The 26219-nt window shown below is 37.1% G+C and overlaps 1 protein-coding gene across 2 annotated transcripts in view; it reads right to left on the bottom strand.

Moving 5' to 3' along the window:
- The window catches only part of grm8a (glutamate receptor, metabotropic 8a), a 189294-nt gene that overhangs the window by 112664 nt on the left and 50411 nt on the right, over nt 1–26219 (bottom strand). For both annotated transcript variants that reach the window (XM_051892355.1, XM_051892356.1), the window contains exon 3: nt 4093–4309. In XM_051892355.1, the coding sequence (XP_051748315.1) occupies nt 4093–4309 (217 nt within the window). The remainder of the gene's footprint in view (nt 1–4092; nt 4310–26219) is intronic.

The following is a 26219-nucleotide window of genomic DNA, read 5'->3' as shown; positions in this document are numbered from 1 at the left end:
CACAACAGCCACACATAACACACATGAATCCAGCATAGTTCTTGCCCAACCATGAGATAGCTGATATAAAATGATGTTACAACCACAATGCTGCCATTACCCATCTAGTTCATTACATCGCTACGCTATTGACAATAGACCTTTTTTGCCCCCCCAGAATTTGGCTGAAAACCTTAAGGCCGTTTGTTTTGAGCTAATCTAGTTGGTCTGTCAAGTAAGCCAAGATGGCAAGGTTCAAAACCCCTATAAAACCATTAAACTAGATGAGTTTTGATGAGCAAACCACTGTTTTTTCAGCACTATAGCTTAATGCATCAAAGCATGCACGCCACACTAGGTCATGACATCTGTTCACTCTCAGACAGCGAATTCAACCGTGCACAAGATAAAAAAAAAGTTCCTTAATTAAACTCAAAGTTTGTAGAATAAACTGGGGTTAATGTTTATAGCCCCAAAAGGGCAACTGCTATCTGATGCACGGTGATATCCTGAAGTAGTGACAAGCAATGAGGAAGATCTCAATTGTCTCGGCCATTAGCGGAAACTACAATGAGAGCATCATTGTTGCAAAGCTATTGACTTTTCATTCGCTTGTTGTATGACATTCATTTAGCGGCTAATTGCATGCTTGTTCAATTCTTTTCTCTTCGTTTTAATCCACTGCTCACGTTACAGCTGGGAGAATTGAACCTGAGGTTTGGGAAATGCAACGCATGAAAAATAAAACTCCTTCACAATCTCAACAAGACAACTGCAAACAAAGGCAGGGATAACTCCTCTACCATAATTTCTCTCACAGTATAGATGAGCCAGTACACCTACTCCAGTTTTGTAGTTACTTTGGTTTTACTACAAAACCATTGTTAAGCAATGTTTACTATAGTAAAACCATGGTTAATCTCATAGTTTCTTTGGTTTTACTGCAAAAAAATTAAAAAATTAAAAAATTAAAAATTAAACCATGGTTACTGTAGTAAAACCATGGTTAATTGTTGTAATTACTATGGTTTTACTGCAAATGTGATAGTAAAACCATGGCTAATCTTGTAGTTACTTTGGTTTTACTACACAAAAAACAGTTAAACATGGTTACTGTTCTAAAAATCATGGTTAATTTTTGTAATTACTGTGGTTTTACTGCAAATGCTATAGTAAAACCAATTTTGTAGTTATTATGGTTATACTGCAAATATTGTTTATATATGCTGCACAAATCAACCATTTGAATGTCAACACTGCCTTTTGGCAGCTAAACATCATCTAACTCCATGAATGAGGGGGGACTGTGGCTTGACTGTGGTTAACTACTTTAAATTATGAGCAGCAAGTAGCTTAAGTAGATACAGTTTCTAAGTAGCTGTGAAACACTACATGTGATGGTAAACACTGGAGTCCGGAGGATGCTAAAGTGGATGTTATTACACAAATGTGTGCCATCGCTCATGAATTTTTAATGCACAATTAAACAGTGTGATTAGTACAGCTGTGTGATATTTGCATTTGCGGAGCAGCAGGGTCTCTGGTAATAGCTATAATTCTATCATGTAGGGTGAAGAAGGGGGGAGAATAATAGCATAGAATGGGTTTACCGGAGGAGGGACTGTGTGTTAAAGCCCGTCATTATACTTTCAGTCCATCCGTGTCCTCCTCTTACTCATATTCCCTGCTTATCTTCAGCTGCAGGTCTTTATTAATACTCCAGGACACTTGATAGTGGTCAGCACTATCATTCCTGTAGAGGATGTGGTTAGCAGACTAGACAGTGTCCGTTTTACACTCTCCCATCCAGTTTGCATGCCTTCTTAGGCAGCTTACTGACCCAGTGTTTGTCCTTCTGGAGCTATTAAAGACCCCATATTTATAATTTTATTTTTGGGATCTGTTGGAATACTTTTACATGATTTAAAGTTCAATTTACATACTGTACATTTCTGCAGCACCTCTTTTCACCCTCTACCTGAAACACGCTTTTTTTAGTTCCTGCCTCCTTTCCGATAAGCTCAGTCTGCTCTGATTGGTCAGCTGGACCAGTCTATTCTGATTGGTCAACCGATTGGAACGCGTTTCGGAAACGTGTTGCCCCTTACCATAAGTGGGTTTCAGCTCCCAAGGCTTCATGAGCAGCTGTAAATGGTATTATATCTATGGTAACAACTCTGTCAGAATTGAAAGTCAATACAATGTTTTTTGCCCTCGCGGTGAAAAAAACACCCAGTATCTCCTCAACATCACTTACTCAACTGTTTTTTGACGGGCATTATGCAAATGTGTAACATGATGACATAGCTAAGTCACGAATATAATGGCAAGACTACAAACGAGGCGTTTCAAGTGTTTTCTCTTGGAGAGATGAAAACGCCTCCCTTTGGCGTGGATTTTGTGCTTTGTAAGTCTGCAGATTGGTCACATGCACAAAAAGCTATATTATGTGCAAAAGGAAAGGTAAAATCAAAAAAGCATGATAGGTGCCCAACAAGAGTTAGGTACTGAATGCCAATTAGAAGCATACTACTGCTATCTGGCATACTTTATGACCCTGAAAACCTGAATAGATCTTTAAAATGCAGAACATGCACTTGACTGCATGGCGTGTCTGGAAATGTGCCCAGTTGTAACACTCTTCTCCATCATTTCATGAATTAATGATGCCATGATCAATTGAAAATATACCCAAACATCTCGTCTGTTTACCACCTGCAGAAACGCAACATTAAATCCATAAAGCGCTAATATATAACAAGCCTCATTCACATAGAAATGAGATGTGTTTGCACTGATAAGAATGACAATTACCCTAAATACGACTGGCACAGTGCTAAATCACACTAAAAAAATGATTTATTGAAAGATTATTGGAGTAGATAAAAATTGCAGAAATTAAGCAAAAAATGCAAGCTGATGCAAATAGTCTACATTAAAATTCTGTGATCACAAACCTGTGAAATCCTGATGAGACTGCATGCAACACTTGTTCATGTGGTTAGTGAATAAAATGCAGGTTTGCATTGACATAACGTGCTAAAGTAGTGCAGGATTTTACTTCACTCTGTGTACTTTCTCATTGCTGCGTGGACAACAAACACTTGAGTCCCGCCGGTCGGTCTACATCACCTTTGCCTTGTGTGAACAATGTCAACATCCACTGACCGGACAGAAAACAGCTAAACACTCGACTGAGAGTACTCCTGGTCCCAAACACCATCAGAATCAAGAACATCCATGACATTTCGGTCAAAGAGCAGAGAGTCACCAGGGTACCCAGTACATCAGAAACACTACAGTATGTAACCAACATAATCCCAGTTTATCCTTAGTTTAACAACTAAGAATTAATTAAATGGATTCAACTAATGCACACGTTGAGCAGATATATGCAAGATAAGAATAATAATATGCTTTTCCTGCCTAGGCTATCTAAAATACACTACATGAAAACCCAATTTATCATTCATTTGCCAACTTTGTAGAGGAAAAACTAGGCATCATACACTTGCCAGCTGAGTATCACACACTACTAGACTTTAAATCGTTCCAAACACAACAAACTCATGCAGAAACACTCGCCTCATTGCTAGGAGACGCATGACAAACGGAAACAAAAATCGACTCAAAATATCAAACATGTTTGTTATCCTCTGACTGAATGGAATCCTTATCCGCTTTTTCACTGTTGGGCCGAAAGGTTCTAAGAACGGCAATTAATGGTTCCAGTTGTATTTCCACTTGAGCCTGGTATGGCACACCATGATTACCGTTCTCAGCCCTGAAATCCACATCAAAGAAGGCGGAGCCTCAGAGCCTCACCCACCTCAATCACCATGGACCAATGATAGTTTAAAGGTGAAAGTTCTTTTCCAGAAAGTTCACTTTGGTGATCTGTTTCAAACTCCAAAAACAAACTCCATCGTTTGACATGATTTTGTTCGAAATTACATCACACCCGTTTGTTTTTTGATTTCGCTTTAAGTGTACAGAGCCCCAGCACACACTACAAGCATGAAAGGAAGACTAGCTTGTTTCTTGAAGCGTGCACTTGGTTAAAATTTATCAATGCATAAAGCCAATCTAGGCAATCAGGAAAAGCCATCTTACCCATCTCTCGAGAGATCTGCACGAACGCTTCCACGCCACTTTCCCCGTAGTTCCCTTCCGAGGCCAGTGTGGAAACATAGTTCCAGCCCATCGCCGTGACAATATCCAGCATGGCCTGCGCCTGGTAGGAATCCGGTGGAACAACACGGGAAAAAAAGTCATAGCGAGTGTTGTCGCTCAGCTCCGGAGCTGTGGATGCATAGCTGATCTGAGGAATCTGCAGAGAAATAAAGAAAGAAAACGTTTAGAATGATGGTTCTCTGCTTTCACAGAGGAGAAAAGAGCGATGAGTTTCCAGATCTAGAGACCCTGGCCAAATTACATGCAGCATCACATTTCTCCTACATACAAAAAGCCAATTCTCGAATGCACTGCAACAAGCTAAGTGAAATCCAACATGGCAGTCAATTTCATTCAATCTTTAAAAAAGAGCTATTGCACCCAACATATGCTATTTTGTTTGTGCATATAAGTATTGCATTAGCTTAGCAACATGTGCTAACTAGGATTATTATTGTTAACTAAAAAAAAACAAATCAAAACCAAAAAAAAAACTTTTTATGGAGCCCTCACGACATATCGAACAAAAAATATACATATCGGGGCCACAAATTAAGAATTCGTACTCTTGTTTTTAGTAAATTATGACCATGTTGTACTAATCGTTTGCACGATTTAGTAAAATGAGGGAACTATTTATTATATTGTGCGTTACGCACGTTTCGTGAATGCCCCGGCCCAGATTCCTCAAATAATCATTTGAATTAACATTGTTATATTACTTGTCTTGAAATAAATAATTTATTTGGAACACTTTAGCTGTTGTCCATCTATTATGTTATGTGTCACTCCTGACTCCTAGACATTTACATCAGGGACCGTAACATAATTGGGGGCTCGTCCGGGATTTAAAACCGGGACCTCTCGCACCCGAAGCAAGAATCATACACCTAGATTTATTATTTCATACGAATGATTCAGTAAATTGAGGGAACGATTTATTATATCGTGAGCACGATTTAGTAAGACGAGGGAACAAATTATTATATTGTGCTCATAATTTAGTAAAACGAGGGAACGAATGATTATATTGTGTGCACATTTTTTGTAAAACAAGGTAACAAATTATATAGTGCACATGATTTACTTAAAACGAGGGAACAAATTATTAAAATATGCTGACATATTAGTAAGTTGTGGGAACGATTTGTTAATTCTTGGCCACAATGTACTATTTCCCCCTGCATGTCATGTGCGGGCTGCATAATTGTTACTTGAAAAAAAAGTTTAAAAACTTATTTTATTTTAGCTAGGCAACATTTCTTATGTTCATTTAGTTGTAGATAAAGTGCTAAAATAATAAAACTACATAAACGTAACTAATAAACAAAAATTAATAAATACTATATAGATATAAAAAAAGAATAAAAAAAAATTATTAAATTTAGTTAAAATAAACAGAAAATATAAAATTAAAATGATCAAACTCTACTCAAAAACTAGGTTTTGTGAGTACAGTGAATGTCTGTTTGAGACTGTAACAGACCGGTGAGTAGGCAGGTTTGCCGCTGAGAATCGTGGGTAATAGAGTCAGGGTGGCGAGAGGTTTGGCTGACAGATTCATTGTCTAGAGAAAGAGGACAGGAGGATGTTAAAGAAGCTCACGGCAGAATTATTCTGAAGTATTCTATTACAAAACTGTTTTGAGATGCAGCTCACATCAAGCTACACAAACAGAGTTAAATCCAAACATCCCCAATGGCGCGACAGCACACAATCACCTGTGCGTTCACCGCTTGAAGCTATAAATAAGAAAAGATTTAGCCACAAAGTGCTTGAGGAACATCGCTGTATGTGTGTGCATAGCTGTGTCAAGTAGATTCATGAGTAATGATGCTGAACAAAGTTGTGACATTGAAAAATATGTCAAATTTACACCATCCCCCGCAGTGAGGAGTGAAAATTGAAATCTGACACTGTAAGACTGATAATCAAGAGTTTTTGATAAACGTGCAACAAGCATACCAGTCAAGCTACAAAAAAGATAGCTTCAATGCCTTCAGCACCTTACGCATAAACTACGGTGCTAATAAGATGTCAAGTGAACTTTTGTGGGTTCACTCGTCTGAAAAGGTTAACCATAATGCAATGCAAACTTTCATTAAGTATACCAGTAGCGGCTCATGAATATTTCATGAGAAAAGGCTACACAAATAAGACAACACCCAAGAGGCCAAGATACATAAAAACGGGAAGGATAACTCTAATTGTATTCTATGTACTCTAATTAATTCTAGTTGTATATAATTTTTAAAATGAACAAATATTGCTTTCTGAGAGAAAAGTAGCATATTGGGAATATGAAGTAATGATCTCATTTCAAAGAATCATATTCTTGGTATCATGCTAACATGGTATCTTGAGCACTATAATTGAAGGAGAATGAATTTAAATTGTAAAACCACTATAGGTCAAGTTAAATTACGAAATAAATAAATAAATAAATAAATAAATAAATAGAAAATTATTAAAAATAAATAAAAAGTTTATAAAATAAAAGTAAAAACTGCTCCTCAGCGACTAAATAATTTAATAATATTTATATTATAAATATATTATAAAATAAAATATATATTACAAAATAAAACATTGGTCAATTTGATCACTATATAGCATCAATAATGCAATAAATAATTATAACCTGAAAAGAGATTCTTCTGGCCTTCTGCTTTCTGGCAGTTTATGTCAAAATTTTCAATAATTACACATCTAATATAATAATATCAGATGGCAATAAATTCAAACCCGTCCTCTGAGAACACAAAGACATAAAAGTGTTTGCTTTTTTACAATCAATAAATTCTTAATCCTTAGCAATCCCATTTTTTCCTCAAGCTATTGCTGAATTTATTTTACCAAACATATTGGAAAAAAAAAAAAAAAAAAACTTAGTTTACCTGTAAACTCAAGCCTCCAATGCATTTTAGATGAGGTGTAAAACACGCCAAAAGTAGTTTTAAAGCTCACTGAATGAAGACTTAAGTATTGAGCAGAATATTGAGCGGTCGTAGTTTATGATACCGGCGGATAAAAACACTACCATAAAGATCTCAGCATGAAATGTTCTGGCCAAGAATTTTAAAAGAACCTCAAACACAACAGAGATCTCCGAATGATGCATGAAAAAACACCATCACAAAGGCATTTGCATTAAAAGAACATGACATTGAAGATGTACAAATGGAGGGACACAACAAACCCGAGGCGATGTACGAGAGGCTGGAAGATAAAAATGAAAAAATGGGATGTTTGTGACAGCTCTGTGGTTTTACAAAAAAGGAAGTAAGATTATTAAGACCTAATAATCCTCAGAGAATTGCTAACCCAAGACTGTTTAATGGCTGGATGGATAGATAGATTGATTGATTGATTGATTGATTGATTGATTGATTGATTGATTGATATGGGACAGACGGACGGATAGATAGATAGATAGATAGATAGATAGATAGATAGATAGATAGATAGATATGTGACGGATAGACTGATTGATTGATTGATTGATTGATTGGGGACAGACGGACGGATGGACGGACGAACTGACGAACGGATGGATATGGGATAGATAGATAGATAGATAGATAGATAGATAGATAGATAGATAGATAGATAGATAGATAGATATGTGACGGATAGACAAATTGATTGATTGATTGATATGGGACGGACGGACAGATAGATAGATAGATAGATAGATATGTGACGGATAGACAAATTGATTGATTGATTGATATGGGACGGACGGACAGACAGACAGATAGATAGATAGATATGTGATGGATAGACAGACTGATTGATTGATTGATTGATTGATTGATTGATTGATTGATTGATTGATTGATTGATTGGGGGACAGACAGACGAACTGACGAACGGATAGATAGATAGATAGATAGATAGATAGATAGATAGATAGATAGATAGATAGATAGATAGATAGATAGATAGACTGATTGATTGATTGATTGATTGATTGATTGATTGATTGATTGATTGATTGATTGATTGATTGGGGACAGACGGACGGATGGAAACGTTTAAAACGTCACACTGCAGGACAATTTAAATGAATTAGTGAAGGCAAAAGGGTGAATAAAAATGGAGAAAAACATGGTGATCAGTAACAGGACCCTAGATACACTTTCAATTATACTTTCATATACATTTTAATCTAAAATCTTTATAAACACCCACTAGACACAGTAATACACTCAAAGTAAACAGCAAAAGCATAAATCTGAAGCTTTTCATTAAAGTGTTTTCATTAAAGCACTGTTTAAAAGTGTTTTTCAAGCGTGACAAATGCTGTTTAACTTTAAGGTACATTCCTGTAAAAGAGAAACAAATAAGTAGAGGAAATGTAAATAATGAAATAGTTTCCTATCATCTATGAAATGAATGCATCCATAAACAATTAGGCCATTATTGAGAAATATTATTTGCATCTTCAATATAGAGAGGTCAAACATCTGAAGTTATAACGCAAGATTGGAAGTCACGAGTATATTATCTAATCATACACACAAATACAAGTGCATGTGCATAAATTTGAACAGTGTGTGTGAGTCCCAGGATAATGGAGCTGCGCGGCTGCTGTATGGAGCTGATAGATGGTTCTCCAGCACTGCTAATTAACCCTTGCACAGACCTTTATTGTCCGACATTCAGACAGCGTAAGGCAGACATGGACCTTAACAAAGGGGGGGCAAATGCAAGAGTGGCCCCATACAAACACACACACACACACACACACACACACACACACACACACAGTGCACCCTCATGTAATTACAGCTCTATTGATTAATGCGTCTTGTATGCTGAGATTACACGGATCTGACGACGCGACTGATTCCCTGGCGAGTCTGTTGTGTAAGTAGAGGAGACGTATTATATTATGAATCTGTGTGTGTGTGTTTGTGTGTGTGTCCACTTATGCATGCAATACCACATCATAGAAGGCTAAATCCTCATTGCTATCAAACCTTTTCCACATATCTTAAATGTATATTGTAAATGCAGAAAAAGTATTTATTATAATACCGTCATTCAACAACAGTCCCCAAGCACTGGTGCATAAAATGCAAGATTTTCAATGCATAAAATGCATGTATATTACAAAAATTGTCTTTTAAGACATCAGATGATTGACTAACTGTGCTAGAGGCACCAAAAGACATTTTTTGGGCAGCACAACACAAACATTAACCAAATATTTTCCCTGAAACGATCCTTTAAGAAATAGTCGAACCCCTTGAAAGTTGAATACATTTGCACAGTGGTTACAACCAGTTTTGTGGGCTTCTTTAGGCAAAATAAAATAAAATAAAATAAAATAAAATAAAATAAAATAAAATAAAATGTACTCAAATACAAGATAAGTATACTATAATATAATTAACTGATAGCATTTTAATGTAATTCAGAATCCCAAATTGTTCAAATTGTGCATTCAGTTTAATATAATCATAAGTTTCTAATAAAACTGACCCATAATTTCCTATTTTTTCCTTTATTTTTGGGTAGCAAACTTGAGTTTTGAAATGTTCACAGTAGTTACAGTAGTAGATAGATTATAGATTACTTAGTTTCAAATCAATAACTAACTTAATAATAAAATAGCCACTGTGTATAAGTCACATTTTTCTGAGAATAAAAATCTATAGCAACAGGCTGATTAAGATCAGATTGGATAATTAAGATAATATTGAACAAAACAGCAGAGCCTACTATCATTAGTTATAAATCTATTATAGATTTAAATATCATGTATATAGCAAAAAAAAAAAAAAAATGTCTTTAAGACAGTAGATGTTTGGCTAACTGTGTTGGAGGGACCAAAGGAAAATTTTTGGACAACTAATAACGCTTTGAAATTATCCATAAAGAAATCTTTAAAAAAGGCTGAACCTCCTGAAAATTATACTGTATAATGTAAAAATAATAAAATAAATTAAAATAAAAATATTAAGAAATTAACTATAAATGCACCTTTAAAGCAGTTAAACCCCATGAAAGTCGTTGTATAATTTACACAGCATCTCCAACCAACAGATATGTTTCATGCACTTTTTTAGGCCAAAAAGATTTGGGGAAGCAGGTCATGAAATGCATGCTCTCCCTTTGTGACATCTGGTTTAGTGTCCCTTTCAGTCCAAACAAAGGGGTCAGCTGTGGGCATAATGTCAAATACAAGTGAACGTCCTGCATCTCGGACAAATAGCAGCTGGACCAAAGAGTCTTTGTCAAATTTGTCTTTGTGCTAAAACAATAGACTGGATCAGTTGCTCAGCATTGCCTGCCACAACATTATAAACACCTTATCTCACATTTAGTGACAGAAGCGAGACGACTACAGACAATACCAACGATGGGATGCTCGCCCAGAACCAGAACCAAAACCACAGCCAAAATAGCAGCATGACAGGTCCTGAAAATGCCACGCAGTGACCGCAATAAAGCAACACCTCGGACTGTGAATGTCAGACGTTTGGCTCAGTAGACGTTTTTGGAACCAAAAGACAATTTTTGGGTGGCACAAGACAAACATTAACCGATAACAGTGTGAAACGATGAAATGAACCTCTTGAAAGTTACTGTATAATTTGCACAGTGGTTCCAACAGGGTTTGTGGACTTTTTTAAGGCAAAATAAAATAAAATAAAATAAAATAAAATAAAATAAAATAAAATAAAATAAAATAAATAATAGCCTTATGAACTAATGAACCACAGCCTTTAAAATGACTTAAAGCACACATATAATAACAATGAGGCAATAATAATAGGTTCAAATAAAGTATCAAAAGCCACCTTGAGAAAAAAGTCAGAATTGTGAGATCGCAATAACCTTTTTTATTTATTTTTTTTAGTGGCAGAAACAAGCTTCCATAGAAACCTGCAGTGCATATATTTATTTAAAGTCCCCCTGTAGTCAATAATTTTATCCCTTAAAACTCATCTTTGATCACCAAAATTACATATTTAAATGTTTTTTCCTGTGAAAAAAAATTCTTCATGCCTTAAAATAGCTTGAATGTAACTCGACACCCTTGCTTCATTTAGTATACGTGGATATATGAATATGCTAATTAGCCCCGCCTCCACTCACTCGCACAAGCTCAGAGATTCACTCAGTCAACTTACTGAGGTAAACGCTGCACAATGGTATGACTCTACAACGTCGGACACATAACGGTAATTAATATGATTAGCCTTTTGCTTGACTACGTTATCACAGCTAATAATGCGTTGCTAATGTTACACAAACCATGTTCACATTCATCAGTTTAGAGTCAGACGGCTGCCTTCATAAAATCAGCCTTCTTAAAATATACTGGGACAACCTGTTCTCTTGAGACCCCCTGCTTCAGAGCGGTCATAGTTAATGATATGCTAAAGCCCGCCCACACGTTGACGTGATTGGTTACAAGGTAGACCAGCGATTTCAAACCGCGGGTTTGAGGCTGTCTCACTGCAGTTTTAAAGAGAAAATACTCAGCGATGGTGTTGACTTATGAATTTGCACATGGTTTGTCTTAAAGCATATTAAAAACTCCACATAGACATATAAACAACATTAAAAACTTGATTTTCACCACAGGACGACTTTAACTGAATATAAAATTCAAACCGTCAAAGTGTCTAGGAGGCGTGACTGTGTTATACGCCACTGCTGAAATCCACCCTCATTTAATGTCAAGCCAAAAGATGTTTATAATAAAATTGACCCACAATTTCCTGTTTAGGCTAAGAACATTTTTGGGTAGCACGAGGAAAACATCACCAGAAATGCCACGCAGTGTCCACAATAAAGCAACAGGGACCCAAACAACTCGGACTCTGAATGTCACCAGCAACTGGCCATTTCACCCGCAATGAGGCGGATCGCTTACATTGTGCACTGCTGATAATGGCAGCAGCGGGGTGTGGTTGCAGGGCACGGTGCCCTCTCTCCTCAGCGGGGGTTTCAAGGGGACACACTGCTTTGGCAGGTGGCTGCGCACTGGATTCCAGTGCAGGCGGACGGTTTCATCCGTCATCTGGATGGCCTGTCGGATTGGACGGTTAGACTGACAGAGCTGCGGGTAGTCAAGGAGACAGATTAGCTGACAGGGCTTATCTGCCTGTTGAGATTGCTTAAGACTGCCGCTCGATCGCCTTACATTACCACTTTATGTATGAAGAGATGTTTGCTTTAGGCTCGACTATAATCAAACGGATGCAGTGCTGCTATCGTACAACAAAAGGTAACCTTTGACCTTAAGGTCTCATTTCTCTCAGCTGGGTCATTCATATTTTGTCATTCAGATCCTTAAACGTTATTAATTATGACTTGACTAGTTGCACAAGAAAGTTAACAGCATTTAAATAAAGAGATAAAGCCTTTGCTTAGCAAGGGACATGAACTTCACATGAAGGTGATAACTTAAAGTTAATTCTAATATTTTAAACCATATTTAGAAAAATGTATAATATCATATTGAATTTTATCAATAGATTTGAAAGTTGTGAGACCAACCAATAAAATAAAATGAAATAATAAAATAAATGAAAATAAAATAAATCAGTATTTAAGATTAAGATAATTAGATATATTAAGTCTTAATATATTATTATATATTTTTATATTAATTGAACTTATAATAATTTTATAATATCATGCTGAATTAATATTTTTATATATGAATTGAACTTATAATAAATGTATAATATCATACTGAATTTTGCAATTTTATCAATAGATTTGAAAGTTGTACAGTGAGACCAACAAATAAATAAAATAAAATAAAATATTTGAGATTAAGATAAGAAGATATATTAAGACTTAATATACTGATATATGTTTAATATATCAATTTAACTTGTATATTTATTTTTGGTAACACTAGTCAAACCTCAACTGATAGTGTTTTGAAATGATCCATAAAGAAATCTTTAAATTAGGGAGGGACTGGGAGTTAGCTTTCATGATAATGGCAACTTAAGGTTAATTCTAATATGTAACCTTATCATATTTAGAAATATTCATAAAATCATAGTGAATTATGTAATTTTATCACTAGAACTGAAAGCTTTAGAGTGAGACAAACCAACTATCATAAAAATTGCACAAATCTATTGCTAATACAGCTGTTTGTGCTGTTGTTTCCCCCTCAAAATGATATTTTGTAAAAACATATTTTTTTAATGTTATTTTTGTTTAATAAATTACCAGGTGGTCCATATGTGCAAACTAGTGAAATGATTTAAAATTCTTTTTTTTTAAAAAACACTAAAATTATTTAAATCTTACAAAATTGTAAGTTTAAAGGGGTCATGACATGGATTTAAAAAAAAATATTTTAATATGTTCCTTGAGGTTCATTTATAATGTTAATAAAGTTGAAAAGATCAGTTTTTAAGGTGTGGTTACTTTAAGGCTTTCAGTAAACGGCCACTGTTATGATTTGCCATTACATAGGAAACAGTATCAATGTAAGTGTTTTGAAAACATGATTCATATAAAACCGTCATTTACAGACAAAGCATTATGAAATCATTTACTTATGGTTTGTGATGCAGCTGCCGTCAGATCCAATACTGCTTCATCTGTCAACAAAAGTTTCTTTGCAAACTCTTCATTACAGTGTGCCTCATTTACAAAACAAAAAGCTCCGAACAAACATTAAAATAAACCATCTACTTATTTCTGGGATCCTTCTGAAGTCTGTACAGAGACGAGCCGTTTAAACTGGAAGCGTCAAAGCGAACGTCCTTTTAAATCTTCAAATTGTCCTGTTGTTAACAGACTCAAGCATGTTTAGTATGTCAGAAGCTGAACGCACATCTGTATACTGTATCAGTGTAGACAGCATCAGTGATTATAATGGCTTTTGACGTGACACACATCCCATGTAGGCAAATGTCAAAACGCCAGTGGGCGGGGCCTATGGTGCCTATTGGTCAATGTCTTGCTCTGGAGGCAGTCATATGCAAATGTATTTGCCCATGTGACGTCATAGATCCCGCAATATCAAAATGAGCTGTTTTTAGAGCTTGAATAAATAAACACCCTGTTTATAATGAGGACCTTTTAAACTATGAAACTTGCAGGATGTTTTAATGGTACAAAGACCTCTTTTAATTGTCAAAAGATCAAGGCAAATTTGATTTCTCATGTCATGACCCCTTTAATATTTTATCCATTATATTTTAAGGGTATATGAAGGGGACATGAACATGTACTACATAGTAAGATCATTCACTTCCACAACGGCTAAGCAGCCCCAGGTGATTAGCATGCTTAAACCACTGGGATCACGATGTCTCCCCAGCATCTCGCCCTGTCCTGAACGAGCTGACAATTGGATGAGCTCACAGCTCGCTCTGTTCCCACGTACTCTATTCTCGATTCAGTGTGAGAGCCGAATATCACACCCCTGTACTCGCACCTCGTTACAGCCATCGTGTGCCAGAATGAAGAGGATCGCAGTAGTCTTAACCTCTGAAAGTGTGCCATGGACCATCCACATAATGCATGCAAAGATGACTAGAAATATTGCAAGGTATTTTGCATGAATATATATATATGAAGAGTAAAAAGGCTGTAGTAATATCTAGTAAGGTTTGAACACATGCTAACCAGCCATCCATTTATCTCTGTCAAACGCATGTGTATCATTTGTGGCCTCATGGGAAGCGTATCATTTTTTATTTTTAGCAGCTTTCCCTTTAAAGCTCAGACCCCCCGTCATCATCTGTTTCATTTATACCCTTAAGCACCATCACTTATAACTATTACCAGTAGCCAGCGGTTTAAACACATCACGTGACACATCATAATCCCCAGTTGCGACGTAAGTGATGTCAGCAAACTCTCTTGCGCCATAACAGCTGTTCCAATTAAAACCACGAGTCTAATGCCTCTTTGATCATCCCTGCGCTTCCATTACTTTCCAAAACGCTCCCTCGGCATTAGCCTCAATGCTAATTCCTTCCTGGTTGCTGCAGCAAGGGCAAATTTGACAAACATCAGGAGCGCTTTTGATGGCGGGAGGATTTGGTGACTGAGTCAGAGCCGCTGAGGAGTTTGATGGCGCACTCTGAATACCAATGTGCCTGGCAGGCCTCCATCATATTGTTGACTGAAAATGAGAGCGCGAGCGCTAATGCACTAGTTGAATTGCTATGCAGCTCGACGCTCCGCTGTTGAAGGGTTGATTAGCGCTAAAGGCGGAGCGCTCAGGGTCTCTGGGTTGAAGAGTATCATTTGCCTTCAGCCTTGACTCAACTTCAGTAATAAGTGATAGTGGCACACTTGTACACCACGGCTAATTTAAATAATATCGATCAAGTAGACTTTCAAAACCTTTTGAATATTGATCCAGACCTTCTATAGATCCATTTTATGGTAGAAACGGTCTCTGTGTTGATACTTTGCTAATTTCGTTCCTTTTTATTCAACACAGAAACTTAGACTACTTAGAAAAGTGCAATAAAATACTACTTGAAATCAGATTTCTCACTTGTGCAGGAATTCACACAACATCAATGCCAAGCAAAAGCAACAGACACCAGAAGTAAACTGGTATAAACTAAAATAAACATGATTGCACAGTCAAAAATGTATTTAACATTCATGCATTTTCAATATTCAAAAATTTAAAAACATTCAAGGTAATACATACTGTATGGAGTTGCATATTTTAATCTGAATAGAGGAAAAATGTGCATTTTAAATTAGTCAAATACATTTGCGCAAACCAAATACAATTATTGATTTGAATATGAAATAATTTTGTATTTTAAATATTCTAAAAAATATATATATAAATCCCACACACTAAGCAGCAAAACATTTAAAAACACCTCATTAAGAGTACAGCAAGTACTTGATTATTCAAAATAATATAGTATTATAATATAATATTCAAAACTTTTTTTAAAAAAATAATCAGAATAGTATTTGCATGGCTCTAATAATCTTTTCTGAACAAGCCTTTCATTTAAAAGTGAGCAATTTTGCTAAATACAACCACACACCCTCTCTACAAAACTCCACCCCTTTACAAGACACATCAGCAAATCCAATGTCAGCAAATTTGAATATGCAAAATGACTGACAGGCAAAGAGCATTGCTGATCTGCTAGTTTTCGATCCCCAGATCCTTTTTTGCTGTTTACGGTGTTTAAGACTAATTCAATTTTCTGAGCTCGTAAACATACTTTTTCACTAGAAAAAAATGAAATAACCTGAAAGTATTATGTATTTATTAAGACATTTCTCCTTATATAGAGCCTTTTTGTCATAAAAGGTTCTTTAAAGTTAAGTCATGAACCCTAAAGTTCCATGTAGAACCTTTTCTTCTAATGGTGTATAAAGGTTATTCTCAAAATGGCTGTTATTGTTCCTTACATTAGCATGTTCTTCCTGATATCCCTCCCAATAGTGGATTGAGTGGTTGAGAGCTTCTCAAAAGCGCATTGGTAATCTCCATTTATCCCTCAAGGCATCTGGGTCGTTTTTTTCTACTCTCCATTCCATCAGCCTAAAGAAATCGTCTTGTTCACCCTTCACTCTTTAAGAAAAGAATCTCTCCCACCCATCTCTGCAAAGTGTCATTTTAAAAGGCAGCTAAGCATCCACATGAGCACATATGCCACAGAAGCATCTAAATGAGCCACCTTCTAGTCTTTATATTATTCTTTGGCAGCGAGCTGTCAAGCACTCATCTAGTTTCAGATGAACGTGTGGGTGGCTTGTGCTTGTATACACCTGCTCAATGCCCACAGTGCAAAACTGATGTGACAAAATCAAACGTGACTGGTAAATCTCATCAACTATATATTCAGGACGTATACTGGCCCATCACATCCCACTACAGACAATTGTCCACTATATTACACACATGATATTATCACTGTATTGCCTATACTATAGGCTGATTTTCACTCTATTTAATGTCTTTCTAGCCATTTCACATTGCAAAGCAAGCATAACTCCATTGCACAATAAATAAAAACCTCAAGAACTTTTAAAGTGCCCCTATTATGCTATTTTAAAGGCTAATTTTGCTTTGGAGGACTTCTTCAGTAATTTTTCTCATAATTTACACTGCAGCATCAATTATTTTCTTACAGTGTCTGAAACGGTTAGATAAAGGATTCGGTCTCTCTAAACCCCGCCTTTCTGACAGTCTACTCCGCTCTGATTGGTCAGATGGCTCAGTCTGTTGTGATTGATCTACTCTGCTCTGATTGTTCGGATGGCCCGGTCTGTTTGTTGTGAAATGAAACACTCATTATCATATCTGAATTTCAGCTCCAGATCTTCCACAGTGATAAAAAGAGTAACAATGGTGTCTGTTTTATCGTATCAATCTCATCCTTTGGAAGCGATGCAAATTGGTTTGCTTTGACAGCAGAAAACAGTGTCTTCTTAACGTGTCGACAACACAAACCAAACTTTTCCAGTCTAAGCTACAACTACAGCATTTGAAGGCAGGTCAAAGTAGACGTTGTTTACCGGCAGCCAATGAAGAGCATACTCTAGTATTATGCAAATTTGTTACAAACCTACAAAGATTTGTGCAGGAAGACTGGAATTACTGATGAGTCTTTCAGGCAGTTCAGAATCAGTTCTTTCTTTTAGGAAACTTTGCAGACCTTTTACATTCACAAACATCTATATAACACACTATATCAAAGGAAATATCCGAAAACCATAATAGGGGCGCTTTAAATATTTGTATATTTCAACTGATTTGCTGTAAGCAACAGCAAACAACAAAAAATCTAAGCCAAAGTGACAACAGGTGAATGTCACATCATAAAAAGGCTATAAAACTAAGAGTGATTGTTATGATGTTATAATTTCATTATATTTAATGACACTATGACATTCCTTATCGTAGTCTCTCATTCATAGTAAAAAACATGAGAATGAATTCAACCTCTCTTATCTCCTGTAGGAAATAAAAAGCCTTAAGAGATTCACTCTAGTGGCGGTAATTGAAAAGATTAAGTAACATACTGGAGTTCAGCAGCGGTGCATTGCACAGAGCACAAGCCTGATTGAATTTTTAAGTTATAAGGGGGTATTTGATTTGCATTGAGTGTCCGCAGTGGTGCCACTTTCAGCGGAATATAGAAAATTATACTTAACATGCTACATTAGGGGTGGAATGGATTTTATAAATCAAAGCACTAAAGAAAAATCGCAATTAACCTTAAATGCACATGACATCTATGAAAATGGTATAGGGTGTGTCACTGTTGCATAAGAGCTGAGCATGATGGGATATTTATAGGATAGTTTTTGCTAACTCAAGCATCACTAATAATATATGGAAGCCTGCTTCCACATAAATAAATTAAAAAATGTAACTGATCTCACAATTGTGACTTTCAATGGCAGAATGTGACTTTCATTCTTATTTCTAACTTAATCTCACAAAAGTGGAAAATTATTACTGATCCTATTTAAAGAAATCTTTTCCAATTCCAAATTTTCTTAAAGGGGACCTATAATGCCCCTTTTACAAGATGTAATATAAGTCTCTGGTGTCCCCAGAATGTGTCTGTGAAGTTTCAGCTTAAAATACCCCACAGATCATTTATTATAGCTTGTCAAATTTGCTCCTATTTGGGTGTGAGCAAAAACATGCAGTTTTTATGTGTGTCCCTTTAAATGCAAATGAGCTGCTGCTCCCCGCCCCCTTTCCAGAAGAGGGCGGAGCTTTAACAGCTCACGCTTCGGTTGCTCAACAACAACAAAGCTGGAGAATCTCACGCAGCCAAAATGAGGATTGTCAGTAACGGTGTTCAGCCTTACATTGTTCAAACCGGAGTCGACACTGATGGAGAGACTCAGGAAGAAGTTACAACTTTTAGAATGAAACTGGACGTTTCTGAATGGTTAGTGGATAAATTTATGTAGTTGCTGTGGAGTTGATTCAACTCACTGACTAGCATGTGCCGTCATGTTAATCTTTTGTGCAAATCCAGCGTTGAATTGACCCTCGTTTGTGAAGCAGTCCGGCGTAAAATGACGACATGTCAACAACACTCTACTACAACAACTCTTCCTCTTCTCTAAAGCAGCCCAACATGGCCTCGCCCCCTTTGTTGTGTGTTCTCGGGGGTGGGGTTTATGTAAATTTTAGGATTTGTGATGTCACCAACCCAGGAAGAAGCTCATTGTAGTCCCTACCAGCCGTTTGTTGTAGTCCTTAAAAAGTGATTTCGGTAAAAGAAAATATCTCCCTTTGCATTGAACTTTGAGCGTCGTAACTTTGCAGATGTTGTTTATGCTCAAATAGCAACATTACACACTAACTAAAGTTAAAAAAGTAAAATCATAATCAAGGACCCCTTTAACACAAATTAATTTGCAACTACATGTCAACTAACTCTCAGAGTATTAGTAGACTGTTAGGTTAGGGTTAGTTGAATAAGTTGATATGTAGTTGCAATGTTGGCAGATAAAGCAGACAATCTACTAATACTCTAATGACTGCTAGTTGACATATAGCTGCAAAGTTACTTATAGTTAGTAGAATGTCTAAAGCAGAGTATTAAAATAAAGTGTTAACATTTGTCTTTAGAAATGTAGCCAACATATTGCCAGAATCAGGGGAAGCCTTTGACAGAAACAGGACTCGAATCAGAAGGTTTTAAAAAGAGTCTCTTCAAATCAATCCTTGACGCCGACTCTAAAAACAGCAAGATGAAGAAGAGAGGTTCATGGACGCCAGCTCGCTCTCAACAATAACACTCCAGCTGAACACTCTGCACCCAAAGAGAAAAATAACCATTCAGACTCTTTCTAGTACAGTACAGAGGAGGGATATCAGGGTTCCTGTGCGTCTGCAGCTTCGTCAAGTGTGGGCCAGTTCCTGCGCTGGAGTGGGTCAAGATCAAGTCTGCACCATTATGTAAGTTTCTCATAAATACTGCGATAATATCAAGTTGACTTCATTTCCGCCAGAGCGGCTCCACTCACGCGCAGACGTTTGGCGCATCATACTGATGTATTTTTCATTAAAATCACAATTGGCAGCACGCCGAGGTGGCACCTAATTGCTCTCATATCATCTCTGATTGTAACCTGATCTTTTTGTTGCAGCGCTGCGGCAGACGCATTCATATCTGAACGCACAAGGCTGGGTTATGAAAGCGTAGCCGCAGGCATGCTGCTTTACATGTGAACATCACACCTCCCCGTGCTCGACTGGCTTCGGAGAAACGACGTCGGGAACTCAACACATTACAGCTCTCTGACTCCATCTGACGCCATGTGCCGGTGACAGGGAGCTGATGGAAGGAGGTGCGGTGGTGGTCTGTGAAAGCGCTCCACTGGGCACCGAGCCGGATAAAATTAGGCAATCAAAAAGCGATCCCTGCCAGCACAAAGACTTCATTTTTCATGAGCAACAAGTAGACCTGAGCTTTGATAATACACTAGGATGTGCCGAGTGACTGGATGAGAATAAGATCAATTTTTGGTGCATTCAAAAGCAGAAATGTGAGATTTATAATTATGCTAAAGTTTGTGCATTATTTAAGTTGGAAAGCTGTCTAAATCACCATTTTTACAGTAGTTTTAGGGTTTTATTGTTCATGATATTGCGTTGTCATGGCAACAGAGTTGTAAAACTGGATATAACTTCACACACAAAAGTTTTTGTCCATATTAAACTAATTTTACCACCATGCATATTGTTCACCATCTTGGGGCTGTACTATTGAAACAGTGAGTACTTTAACATTTCCATTCATTTCTATTGTAAGTGCCTCACCGTAAATCCAGATTTTGTTAGAAAAATAGACGATTGGAAATTAAATTTTGTGAATATTCTTGACATTACATGACTTGAATGCTGAGTTAAGCCAAGTAGCCGACATCAATCATCAATATAAGGGTAGCTGACATTTATCGACTTTTTTCAGCATCAATAAAATGCTTTAATCGCCTTTTCACTTCAGTAGCCTTGCTGTGTGACAACTGCATGATTTTCCTCCGTTAATATGAGATGAACAATTAGACTAAAAGTAGAAAAAATACAGGTTTGAGTTGACATATGACATCTAACACTGCTGTTACTGCTTAAAGGGTTAGTTCACCCAAAAATGAAATTTCTGTCATTAACTACTCACCCTCGTGTCGCTTAAAGACCTTCGTTAATCTTCAGAACACAAATTAAGATATTTTTGATGAAATCCAAGAGGGTTTTTTTTATCCCCCATAGAAAGAAATGTAATTACCATCATTTTAACGATGTCTTTAATACTTTTCTGGACCTTGAATGTGGTAATTACGTTGCTTTCTATTGGGGATAAAAAAAAATTTTAAAAAAAAAACAAAAACAAAAACTTGGATTTCATCAAAAATATCTTAATTTGTGTTCTGAAGATGAACGGGTCTTACGGGTGTGGAACAACATGAGGGTGAGTAATTAATGACAGAAATTTCATTTTTGGGTGAACAACCCTTTAAGGTCCCGATATACTTTAGGCAAAATCGAAGAACAAACTGGTGTGACGTAAATTCGCACAAAATCAGGACAAAACGAAGTCCGGTTTGTGTCCGTTTTGGGAGTTCGAAACTACAGAGCCCTGCACATGATATGTCTATTTTGTTAATCTTAAAATTAATCTTAATTATGTCAGATAACACTTAAGCAAAACATGGTCAGGTCAAAGTGTCTGAATAATTTTTGGTTCCAAATTTTTATTAATTTTACTGGTAGTCCACTGTATGAAGAATTTTTGGGTATAATACATCACAGTTTACTTTATTTTGCTACCCTCACTTACATAAATGAACTATAGTGTCCTGCACCCACTAGTAAAAATATATCAAAAATATAAAAAATGTCTGAATAAATTTTGGTTTGACTGCATATATATATATAGTGGCCACAAATTAAGAATTCATTCTCTCGTTTTAAGTAAATCATAAAACGCATGATATAATAGTTGTTCCCTTGTTGTACATAATCGTTCACAAAATATAATAATTATATCCCTCAATTTAGAAAATCATGGCCACATTTTACTAATTTGTTCTGTCGTTTTGATTTAGCTAAAACAAGGGAACAAATTATTAGAACGTGGCCACGATTTAGTAAAACGAGGGAACGAATTATTATATAGTGTGCATGATTTAGTAAAACGAAGAAAACAATTATAATATCATGTGCACGACTTAGTAAAATGGGTAACAAATTATTATTCATATGTCATTAATTAGTAAAATGTGGTGATGTATCAGTAATTTGTGGGAATTAATTGTTAATTCGTGGCCACAATATACATATTTTTCCCGCATGTCATGTGCGGGGCTCCGTATGAAACATATTGCCAAAGCGAACTTTCTGGAAAAGTTAGCTCTAGCTAGTAAACACTTCGAACTACCATTGGTCCGTGGCGATTACGTAATAGGTAGGTGTGGTTCTGAAGCTCCGCCTTCTTTGACGTAGAACTCTTCTTCTGTTCAGTCCATCGCGGTCAAACTTACATGAGTAAAAGCATAAATACAACGGACTGGAGAGCCGCTTTATAGTAGAAATTATAGTTCACATACATCACTGTCTATGATCAGATGCTTTCTTAACTGCTGTTTTGATATGTACATATTAATCGAAACATCGCTCTCAGCAGCTTTGACGACAGTGTAGGATGTTCATTAACAGTATATCACTGTTCACGTATTCCGAACCTCTTTTACCCCTAAGCGAAGAATGAAAAACAACTTCAGTGTGAGTTTATCAGGGCCTTAATCTGTCATGTCAAACACTCAAGTACCCAATGTGAATCTCTCTGAAACTCCCATGACACATCTGCTCAGGAAAATGAAACACAGGGTGACCTTTTGCGGCTGCTTTGAAGCTTAAATGAATAATAAATGTTATAGACAATCATGCTTTGGTCAAGTATTAACTATTTATGTTTACAGGGAGCCCCCGTGGTCCACATTCACAGAGTCGATTTTCGGTCGATTTTCATCGGAATAATGCCTTCTTTATGCTGCACTATTAATATTATTTTATGCTATTATTGATATTTTGAATTAGCTTTTATTTTCAGTTTTCATTTTAATTTTATAATAATAATTTTTATTTATATAGTGCCTTAAGGTCGCTTTACATGAAATCAATCATACATCAGCAAAACAACCAATACAAAACAGCATTACATCATCAAATACTGAGGCAAATAACAACAGGACAGATCAAAAACAAGCAAGGATGCAGTATTTTTAGAACAGTCGGCAGTGTGCAAATACACTAGTATTCTTTTCCGAACAAAACCTGAGACTTCTCATTAAAAGAAAACACACAGATCTTAGTTCACGAAAGCCCTAAACTCCAGGCTTTGTGCAGAATTTCATCCATTTAATTCGATATGTGAGATTTTTTCTGTCTCAAACAGTACAAAGTGTTACTCAGTGAAATGTTCAGGGACAGAAATGCCTGTCTGGCTTCGCTGCGTTCTAGAGTTCAAGACCTCCAAATGTCACCATCCGTATTAAATGTCCTTCCTCGCTCAGGAGATCAACTACTTGGACACTTTTTGCAGTGCTAATGGCTGTTTTAAGCTGCATTATTTTATGAAAATAACAACCCTCATTCCACTTGTTAGACGCAACTAAAGTGACAAAATAAATTCTCACCAAAATGACTTAAGGTTGTTTTATTTTACTTTAAAGCAGCATGACTCCACTAAAGAGCTGCATGAGGATCGGTGCTAAAAAACAAATCACATGCTACAGGTGTGTGTGATCAGGACAAATACTAAGGCCCTGTCACAAATGGCACACTTCTATGCACTTTCGGTCTTGTAGACTTACAATGGCTGCCGCGTGCGTGTGTCCGTTAAGTCCACCAGATCGTAGGGTGTCCCATTTGTCAATTTTAGGCTTCAGAAGAGTGCTCGCGAGCGCCCCCTTTGCGGCCGATATGCGCCCTCGATGCGCAGTTTTGCACTGGTGCGAGCTCCATGGCAGACTTCTTCCCAACAGTCAAAGCGACGTTACGTCACAAAAGTGCGGACTCGTAGGAAGGCTGTGAGTGTTTAGGGTGCCATTTTGGACAGGGCCAAAGAATAATTAAAGCTGCAAGCAGCGATGAAAGGGCCCTCGCACCTGGGGCCACCGCCACCTGGTGGCCTTAGGAAAACAGTGAATAGTGGGTGACATGCATGTAAGCGAGTAAATACAGGAGAAATATGGTCATTTCGACGTTCCACACTTCCTGCTTCCAACAGGTGGCGCTTTGACTATAACTGAATATTGCCATGTAGATGTCTTCAGGCCAGGACTATTATCAAACATGGGAAGTTTGGAGCAGATCGGACTTTGCATGCCTGAGTTACAACAACTTCCTGTTTCGTGGCGTTAATCGCAAACATTAGCACTTAGCCAAGTGTTTCATGATTTAACACGTTTCTAGCATGTTTGGTACTTCATGGCTTATCGAAATGAATTACAGTGTAAAGCATGCCATTTCCTGTTGCCAGCATGTGGCGCTATGACTAACTGAATATTGCCATGTAGATGTCTCCAGGCCAGGACTCTCATCAAACATGTGAAGTTTGAGGCAGATTGGACATTGTTTGACTGAGTTACAACAGCTTCCTGTTTCATGGCGAAACATCAGACTTTGTCAGGCCGCCACGGACACGCCCTTCAACGAAAACTCTAGATCTTCGCAATTTAACGTCGCAAAGGCCTTTAGATTAGACTGACCAAATATGATGTTGATCTGAATAAAGCTCTAGGAGAAGTTTGTTAAAATACAATGTCTGGAAATGGTAAAAGCTGCAAATATTTTGCAGAGAAAATTCAAAATATCTCACTTCCTGTTGGGTTTTCAGATTTTGCACCAAGAGACTTTTTTTGTAGGTATTGAGCTGTTAGATGTGTGTACCAAATTTCATACCTGTACGTGAAACGTAGCGCGAAGGGCGCTTAATTGAAATTTTGTAGGTGGCGCTATCGAGCCATCTGAAACCCATATCAGACGTACACTTTCACCACTTCTGACGCGTGTGCAAAGTTTCATGAGTTTTCGAGCATGTTTAGGCCCTCAAAAATGCGATTCATTTCGGAGAAGAAGAAGAATTGACCGAGCAATTACAATAGGATCTTCACACCATCGGTGCTCGGGCCCTAATTAACACAAACGATGGGGAAATTATAACATAAACAATCATAAATTGTGTTCCAACTGGGCCAATCAGAGCAGAGTAGACCAATCACAACAGACTGGGAAGCAATCGTACAACAGATTCATATGAACTAGCCATCAATTCTCCAAAACTTAAGTGTTGCCAATGAGATTGTGTTGGGTATTCATAGTAACTCTAGAGCAAAGTTCAAACGCAAGTGTTGACTAGCTTTAGCACGTTCTCACTCCACCACTACGGCCGTTTAGTGCATAAACCAGGCCACATTTCACACTTCAACTTTTACAGCTGAACAAATACATCACTTGGGTTCGCATAGGTTTGTTTTCTCAGCATGAACCACACATTAGCACTCCCAGCACTATTTATACTACAAAATGGTGTAGAATAGTGTGAAATGGGAGGCAGAGGCAATGAACACGACTCAACAATGTTTCTCCCCTAAATAAGTCGTTTCTGCATGGATCACAGTGGCATTTGGGTGACATTTACCAGTGTAGCCTGAAGGGATCGAGAGCATGTCCTGCTAATTTAGTAATTAACCGGGTTCATTTCCAAACTTCAAACAGAAGCGATAATGGTGCAAACACCTGCAGACGATGGCAGAAACCAAGAGATTGTGTTCTGTCCTCCATATGTATCTGTTAATTATGATACATGCCTTTAATAATTAATGGCGGCAATGGTTTAATTGATACGGTTTGTGTGAACTGCAGTGTTTTGCTGGTGCTGCACTTTAGATAATGATCCGTCACATCGCCCTCACTTCTGTTTGAGAGTTTGATGAAGTGATGACAGGCTGTTAACACAATAAACCCCCTTTTACCCCCAAGACCATTAGCAAGAAACCAAGCGAAACAAAGCGAGCGAGAGCTATATTACAGGGTGTAAAAGACA

Source organism: Ctenopharyngodon idella, chromosome 4 (genome assembly GCF_019924925.1).
Source record: "Ctenopharyngodon idella isolate HZGC_01 chromosome 4, HZGC01, whole genome shotgun sequence".
NCBI lineage: Eukaryota > Metazoa > Chordata > Actinopteri > Cypriniformes > Xenocyprididae > Ctenopharyngodon > Ctenopharyngodon idella.
The sequence above is the reverse complement of the archived record's forward strand: the minus strand, read 5'-3'. Positions and strand labels throughout refer to the sequence as shown.